This window comes from Etheostoma cragini, chromosome 5, assembly GCF_013103735.1.
Source record: "Etheostoma cragini isolate CJK2018 chromosome 5, CSU_Ecrag_1.0, whole genome shotgun sequence".
NCBI lineage: Eukaryota > Metazoa > Chordata > Actinopteri > Perciformes > Percidae > Etheostoma > Etheostoma cragini.
This window is the reverse complement of record NC_048411.1, coordinates 13,439,818-13,448,723: the sequence shown is the minus strand read 5'-3', so window position 1 is coordinate 13,448,723 and position 8,906 is coordinate 13,439,818. Positions and strand designations below refer to the sequence as shown.

The window sequence follows — 8,906 nt, the reverse complement described above, 5'->3', positions numbered from 1 at the left end:
TTATATGCAGCTAACCTGGTGCCTTATCTTTTCAGTCAGTAGGACAAAAATGTAATATAAAAATGCATCGGTGTGACACCGATGCATTTTTGTCCTATTATTATTATCCACAGGTACACATTGCCATTTAGGATACTGTTATTTTAAAATTGATCATGAAAAGACTATTGAACAAAACTTAAATCATACCCTATAAACTAAAAAAGAATATATATATATATATATATATATATATATATATATATATATATTTTAGTAGTATTAAGCTTTATCTTAAAACCCATAATCAATTATTAAAGTTACTTCTTTACTTAAAGTTACTTAAAGTTTGTTAGTCTTGCCTGGCCAACATACACATTGTATTTCCTACAAACCATTTCAGACCAGTATGTCATGTAATATTAATATAAATTTAATCTTAATTGGTATACCCCACATTGTGTTCCCAGTCTCAAACAAACAAGATGCTTTATTTTACTGTCCCAGTAGATGCATGTTTGTTGTGGATGTGATGTTGAGTTCACAGGCCAGAGAAAGTCGATCCTGTTCAGTAATTGATAGGGTATACTTCTTTTGTCTCTCTCTGGGCTGACAATGGAGGACCAAGTTCCTGTATTCTGCGGCGCAGCTCCGAGGAGTCCAACAGAGGGCCAGACTGGGGTTCCTGTAGGTACACAGACAGACTCCTGCAACACAGAAGGCGCATACCAGTTACGAGAGTAATATCACAGCATAGTAAATAAGCTCTGACTAAAGCAGCAAGAGACTGATTAAACTACTAAGGCTTTCATTTTATTCTTTGAAAAAAATCGTTTTGCTGTAAAATTGTTGACAACAACCTGTCTGAGATCTTTTAAAAGAGGCTAATCAACTGTTTGTGTGAGATTTGAATTGCTTTATGCACTTAAAAGTTAAGAAAAAAGCTTTAGTGTGGTTGGGGATATACAGTAATGGACACAATTATTGGCACCCTGGGAAATTTTCCAGAAAATGCACCATTTCTCCCAGAAAAGTGTTATACACATGTTTATTACCTTTAAGTGCATTGGAACAGCACAAAAAAGAAGCAAATTTGACATCATTTTACACAAAACTCCTAAAATGGACTGAACAAAATCCTTGGCACCCTATTAAAACTGTGGGTAAATAATTCATTTCAGGCATGTGATGTTCATTTGAACTCACCTGTGGCAAGTAACAGGTGCTGGCAATATAGAAATCAAAACTGAAGCCAGTTAGAGTGTATGAAAGTTGGCTCAACCTTCGTGTTGTGTGCCTGTGTGTGCCCCACCAAGAATGGAGAAGAGAAAGAAGAGCCGAGAATTGTTTGAGGATTTAAGAAGCAAATTTGTGGAAAAATATTAACAATCTCAAGGTTACAAGTCAATCTCCAGAGATCTTAAAGTTCCATGTCCATTGTGCGCAATATAATCAAGAAGTTTATAACCTGTGGAACTGTGGCAAATTTCCCTGGACGTGGTTGGAAGAGACAAATTGATGAAAGAATGCAACGCAGGATAGTTCGAATGGTGGATAAATAACCTTGGTCAACTTCCACGCAAATTCACGCTGCCTCTTGCACTGGGTGCACTGCCTTTGCGCAAGGTATCATGAAATCTGGAGACTATCAAAAGATTTTGGCCCATCATTTTTGAGTTTTGTGTAAAATTATATAAAATATGCTTTTTTTCTTCTTCTTTTTTGTGCTGTGCCAATGCACTTAAAGGTAATAAACATGTGTATACCAAAAAATGTGTCATTGCAACACTTTTCTGGGAGAAATGATGCATTTTCTGGAAAAGTTCCAAGGGTGCCAATAATTTCGTCCATTCATCCTGTATGTATGTTCACCCCACTCTATACAGTGCATGGTCCCTTGCGTTCCTGACCACCCCTGAGTGTGGCTTCAATTAAATCCCATGACCCCACAGTGGGTTTAAGCACATTTATGTGTACATGTGTAACCAGGTCACCCAAGATTCATTTTATGAGATTCTTTTTTGGGGCATTTTTAGGCCTTTAATTCCACAGGACAATTGAAGACATGAAAAGAAAGAGAAAAGGGGAATGGCCCGCGGCCACTGCGTGGAGGAGTAAACCTCTATTATATCTAGTAAACTCTGTGCGCCTGCTACTCACGAAGCTAACCCGGCCACACACCCGAGATGCATTTTGAGTGAACAAGGGTAAAATGTGCAGATGCTCTATGACATACTGCACACTATAAACCACAAACTTAGCATTGCAGTGTAAGTAAAAATGACAGTGTCTTACTCCACTGAGAATCGCGGGGTGAAGCTCCAGGTCTTTTCCCAACATGCTGCTGCCTCCCATCTCCTGCCAAGCCTCCACAGCACCTCACCACACCACAGCCCTGCAGTCACGCACTCTGAGACAGCACATACAGCATGACTACATGTTCTAACAAAGGACCATGCAAACCAAGTACGAATTCATCAGTCCTACTGTACGTTCATGATACAGTTCATGGCTCATACATGTGCACAATTGTAGGTGTTGTGTAAAAAAAAATTAATAAAAAAAGACAAGATGTAAAGATCATAGTTAAAGTTCACATGTATTAACCCAATCAGACCCTTTTGCTGCACTGTCATTACCAACACATGTACAGATATTGTACCGACAAACACTGTTCAAATCATAGTTCATGATGCTAATTATAGGCCTAAAGACCATTTGACTGACCTTAACTTGCCTCTGCCTTAGTGCAAAATCAAAAATAGCTTTGAACTCTACTCTCTACATCATCAAGCTACAATTGTAATGTGCATACCTGGGCATGCCTGCATGCTGAGCTGTAGATCTCTCAATGCCTCTTTCAGTTGATCAGTCTGGGTGAAGCTGACGCCCCTACCAGCGAGTGAAAGCCCCTTCAGCCTCTGGAGGATACACAGACTTGATCCCTGCTTGCCAACCATATCTGCACTGGGAATCTGTGGTTGGAAACCTGTAATTAAACAATAAACAGAATACAACATAACCCTAGCTGAAGGGTTAGTAATAAAGTGTAATTTCTCTCTGAAAGTATAAAAAAAAAGTACTTACTTCCCTTTTTAAAGCGCACTTTTACCAGTAGGTTGAAACACCTGTAATGCAGGGTGCAATCTTGTGTGTTTGTTTATAATCCCCAACACTGATGACAGATATAAAGCCAATTTCATCTTACAGACCTTGTGTAGTGAGTCACTGCTTGTTTCCAGTCCTTCAGGTGAGTGTGGCAGTGACCCTGGAGGAGATAGGCAGCCCCCGCCCAGAGTAGCATCGCCACTTTATCAGCACCCTCTGCACACCGAGCCCTGGTCTCAGCCTCACACTTCTCCTCTGGCTCTTCCAACACCACCTTCTCCGGCAGGAGCTCCAGTGTCGTATTGATGACTTCGTCGCACAGCGCCATGCAATCAGCAGCCCGTCGGGCCATGAGCAGGGCAGCGGCAGACTGCAGGTAAAGCTCGGGCAAGCTAGGGAGGGGAGGGCCCTCAGCATGCACCTGAGACAGAGACATACGGCAAACATATGCCAATTAACTTGTTAAAGTATTCTTCCCTAGGAGAAATACATCCTGACTTCTCAAAAATTAGCTCATACCATGCATACACTTTGCGCCAGGGTCCTGCCTCCACCTGTCGGAGTTCTAATTCGCTATTGCTATACAAAGCTTACTGTTAAATTATCATGTGTGTCTGTCAGTGTTTTCAGTCTTACTCCATGTTGATCTTCTGAGTGAAGAGTCGCCAGCAGGTCCAAATAACATTCCACACTATCTGACACCCTGAAGAGAAAGCATCTATTCAAAAACAATGTGCACAATGTGGCATGTGTTCTTGTTTTTGTGATGTTATCTATCCCTGTCTTTAACTTTTGGTTTTGCTTTCTTGACCAGGACTCCCTGGCATTAAGGATATTGTATCTCAATGGGACCTTTCTGGGGGTTAAATAAAGGATGAATAAACAACAAAAACATTTTTTTTTAAATGTGTAGACTACTCTCATCTCCATCTACGTTTTCTGGTTTTAAGCAGTGGTCATGTACCAGAAAAAGACAATTCTGTCCTTCTCACCTCCCATGGTGCACACACTTCAGGGCCAGATTGTGAAGCACAGAGAGGGCAGAGGGAACTGAGAGCAGGCTGCTCAGTGATTGGCTGCGCAGCAGTAGGGACGGGGATAGGAGGCGAGTACCACCCAGAGTAGGCTCTGTGACATTGGGCAACATCAAAGTCTGTGGGACAAGAGAGGCTTCATGTTTCAGTATGCAGGGCTACACCTACGTGAATATTTGTCAGTGTCCCAAATACACGTTTGGCTCACCTGCTAAGGGAAATTCTACAACAACTTTTTTAAACATACAAAATAATGGGTCTACATCTACAAAACAAACATTTAGACACATTTTACAGGCACCTTTTTGCTTTCCCTATATGTATGATTACTTGTGCTACTCACTGAATGCAGCAAACGAAGAGCTTGTATCTCAGCCTGTGTGTTGCCCAGCTGTCTGTAAATGAGCATACTCTGGTACAGAGCACACACACACCGGGAGTCTGTTTCCAGGGCCTTCCTGTAACACTGCAATGCCATCTGAGGGCGGCTCTGGAAACAAATACAAACACACACACTCTCACTGGATGCAAATGCTCAAACGTGTTATACCGATGCATAAAACATGCCAAATTTCTGCTTCTGTTCTGTTCGTGTGGACTCCGTCTGCATGTTTACCATCTGGGCAAGGCAAGAGCCTGAGAGGAGGTGGGTGTATGCTATTAGAGTTCTGGGAGCCGGCAGGGAGGAAGCTGTCTGCAGACCAGACAGCGCGTCTGAACTCCGGCCCTCACTCACACTTTCTGCACCTTAATGAAACATACAAGGGACAGCAAAACACCGGATTAAATTACTCAATACAACTGTGCTGCGACTAAGTCCGTCTGCCTCCTGTTGTAGTTCATACCAAGAGGACTTGTTTAGAAATTGAAAGAATGTTGCTGACCTTGGGCTATGATAGTGCAGATCTGCAATAATTCAATAAGCCTTCTTGGGTCCATCAACAGTAGTGGAATGTCACAGGACGTTCCCCTTAGCTCACTCTTTCCTTCATCCCAGACTCCAGTAGAGAGTGTCTCAAACACAGAGAACAGCTCATCCTGCATCACCAGAAAATAATACAGTGTAGCTTTATGGTATCCCACACAGTTGGGGACTTAGCATGCCAGCAAATATACACTTTTTCTTTCATGTTTTTCTTCACACAACACATCACAAATTGAATTTCTCTGTGGGATTGGAGTATAATTCCAAAAGATGACGAAAGGCCATAAAATGAAAAAGGAAAATATCACAATATTTTTGACCAAATACATCAATGTCAATTTGTAGGGTCGACCATTGGCTCTTTCAACAGTATTGCGGATATAATAACTAAGTGGATAAAGGCAAAACATAGAGCTGCTAAAACAGTCAGTACATTACATCACTTTACTGTAATGCAGCCTTTAAAAGCAAGAAAAGACAACACTTGTGTTATATTACTAGGATATTACAATATTCAAAATTTAAGATGATATCTAGTCTCATATATCAATATTATATCCATATATATATATATATATATATATATATATTTATTTAACACATATCCATATCACATGGCTTTCTCCCTGGTAACGTCACGAACTAATCATTGTGGAGTTGGCCTAACTGACTCAGTTCAGCAGTTTGGTACACACCACAGGCTAAATGACAGCCACATCATTAGCCTAAACAAACTGGACTGAACAGGCAGATGCAACAAAGTTCCTTTAAACCACACCAAACAAGTGAGGAGGGAACGGGATCGTACCTGGCATTTCTGTATAGTTTCCAGCTGGCAGGTGGACAGCCATATTGCCCACTGCAGACAGAGTAGGTAAAGTACACAAGGATTCAAAGCTGTGTCTTCCACTGATTTGAGAACTGTTCTCCAAAACACAGGAGGGTCTGAAGCAACAGGGGCATCTCCTTTCATCTGTAGAACTGTGGGGAACATGGGCAGGCTGTTAAAGTCAGAGCTGAGCAATCATTTCAAACTAATATCAAACTGTATGTATGCTATAAGTTCCTGTGTCATCTAAGGATTTGTTATTTATCATTTCACAGTGCAGGTCTACCTCTCTCTGTGGCTTGTGTGAGGAGCAGCTCAGCTTCTGAAAAGTGAGACTGAGCAGTGGAGCACAGACATGCATTGTACACCACTGTCAGCTCCAACTGTAAATAATCTGCAAGAGGAGGGATACCTGCAGGAGAGGGACATGGGATAATTAAACGAGGGAGATAGAAGACGCATAAGGTTAGAGCTCTCCGACATAACAAATTAGGCATTTGTATGATGAAGGATATGGAGCACCTTGGATTTTCTTTAAAAGTTTGTGAAACTCAGAGGAACACAATCTCAGATGGGTCCTGTTCTGGTCTGGGCTCAAGGCATCTCCTCCTCCTTGCTGCTAAAAGAATCAAGTGAAAGCCAATTGGAAAGTAACCAAGTACTATAATTTAGTACAATTTAAAGTTACTTGTACTTTACTTGAGTATTTTTATATTTCATGCTACTTTACATGGCTATCTATCAAAAACATTTTCTATAGCGCGTGACATATGATCACTTTTCTAATGATGCATTACACTATCCAATTGTATCAAAATTTGCTCAAACCAGCTCCACCTCAACATTAAAATGTTAAAACATACGTTGTTACAATAATAAAGAAATGTAATATATTTCTGAAGAGGAGCAACATTCTGCAAAATGGACAATTTTACTATGTATTTACTATGGATTTTTTCTGTATAATACTATTGCATTTAAGTAAAACTTGGAATGCAGGACTTTTTATACTATGGTATATTTACTATATAATGAAGATATGGAGGCTTCTTCCACCTCTGGTTATTTTTTGTTCAGCAAAAGAATTCTAAATAAAAACAACAGTGGAAGAGTGTTCATGAAAATTTCACAGAAGGATAGTATTCAGCAATAGTACTGGATACGAACAGACTACCAACCAATCTATTACTATATTAATGTATTTTCAAGCATTAACAGATTTATATAACGCCACATTTACGTTACCGTTGCAGTGTTTAGCTAATGATAGTTTAGCTAGAGGCTAACGCTAACAGCTGAAAAGACGAGACATTTAACAGCTTACTTCCTACCTTGCATATGTTTACCAACTCGTTGTTTTCCTGGATCCAGCTATATAACAAGGAAAGTGGTTGATATATTTTATCAGACATCACTGTTTTCTGAAAAGTTTTTGGTATTGGTGGTGCTGTTCTGTTTAAACTTTCCCTCTTTTGCCAAAGAGGGGAGCTAACACAGGAAGTTGACATCAGTGTGAGTTTGGGTCAGCGGGGATGTGCTGCCCCCTGTGGGCCAATCAGGGAATGGCACCAGCAGTCTGGTCACTCTCCAGCCGGTGGTGCTGTGACAGAGCCAAACCACAGACTGTAAAAAAAAAAGAGTCAACCTCACTTGTGTTCTGGTGTTCTTAGTTTTTTTTACAGCCACACAACATTAAAGGGCTTCTGCTGTTTGTGTTTGGTCATTAGATTCATAACCCTCCAAAGAGACATACAGAAACACGCGTCGCATCGTTTCACACTGTACATTTATGTATTCAGTTTGACTCTGCGTCCACTCCTTTCAAAAATTAGCATTGGCCACGGTGATATACTACCATTAGCACACACGCTTCCACACACACACACACACACACACACACACACACACACACACACACACACACACACACACACACACACACACACACACACACACACACACACACACACACACACACACACACACACAAACACACACACAACCAGCACATACACACACACACACACACGTAGGCATACACATATAACCAACACACCAAAACGCACAAACACACTCACACACGCACATACACATACAACCAACACACATACACACACACACACACATACACATATAACCAACACACACACACACACACATACAAGTCTAAAGCAAGTAAATGCAAGCCAAGGCCATAATTATATTGCAGCTGAGTCATCCTTGAGACTGCCAGGACAGCCATTTTTCTATTTGTCCCTCCCAAGGTGACTCCCTCTTTTCTCACCCAGTTTCTCTCTTCTCATACCTCTGTCATCCCTCCATCAGTGCATCACCTTGTTCCCTGTTGCCTGCAACCTCCATTGTCTGTCTTTATCACAACTCCTCCTTTCTTTCTTGATATTAAATCACAGAATGCTCTAAATATACATCCGTAGAAAAACAATTGAATATCCGACATCCACTGCTCCATAGTATACTCAGACATGTAGCTGCATTGTTAAACACACACAAAAATACACAAAAGGTGTATTTCATTCCAGTTCCCCAAGTGTTTTTCCCTTCATAGGATGGTTTTCAGTTTTTTGTGACATTTTCCTCTGCATCGATCCTGCTATTTTCCATCTCTCCCTGTCTCCCCTCTCTCCATCCACCCCTTCAAGGACAAGGTCATAACATGGCAGGAGCCTCCCTCATTCTTCTGTGCTGTCCCTCCGCCAATGTCATTGACATGGCAAGACTTCAATCTTTCATTAATAAAGGTTATTAAAAAAGAAAATTGTTAGTGCAACAAATCCACCCATGGCAGCATTGCAGTGCAGATTGTGTTCCATTTGATAAAAACCAACAACAGCCCAAATCTGCCTGTTTTGTTGGATTTAAGAGCTCCTCAGTGTGTGACTTAACACTGTTCTGATTGCGAATATAGTCACCAAGCATCACTGGTGATAAAACCCCAAATGTGTCCATGTTAGTAATATTTATCCAACATACATACATACAGACTGATGAGACTTCAGCTGCTTACAGTTGG

General features: G+C 40.9%; 1 protein-coding gene across 3 annotated transcripts; it reads right to left on the bottom strand.

Annotated features, from left to right (window-relative positions):
* Positions 1-391: 391 nt before the first annotated feature.
* Positions 392-7,432, bottom strand: fancg (FA complementation group G). 3 transcript variants are annotated; one of them, XM_034872140.1, is made up of 14 exons: positions 7,207-7,432; positions 6,398-6,494; positions 6,162-6,287; positions 5,855-6,027; positions 5,006-5,159; positions 4,738-4,868; positions 4,465-4,611; positions 4,080-4,240; positions 3,724-3,790; positions 3,192-3,508; positions 3,067-3,107; positions 2,795-2,968; positions 2,275-2,389; positions 392-686 (listed from the first exon to the last, which is right to left on the bottom strand). In XM_034872140.1, exons 1-14 carry the CDS (start codon positions 7,381-7,383, stop codon positions 548-550), a joined length of 2,019 nt encoding a protein of 672 aa, XP_034728031.1. In that variant the 5' UTR covers positions 7,384-7,432; the 3' UTR covers positions 392-547. The 3 variants fall into 3 exon arrangements, 2 of the variants coding, with proteins under 2 accessions (XP_034728031.1, XP_034728032.1); XM_034872141.1 differs by having other exon boundaries at positions 6,398-6,491; positions 7,207-7,399; XR_004656697.1 differs by lacking the exon at positions 3,067-3,107 and having other exon boundaries at positions 549-686.
* Positions 7,433-8,906: the final 1,474 nt, after the last annotated feature.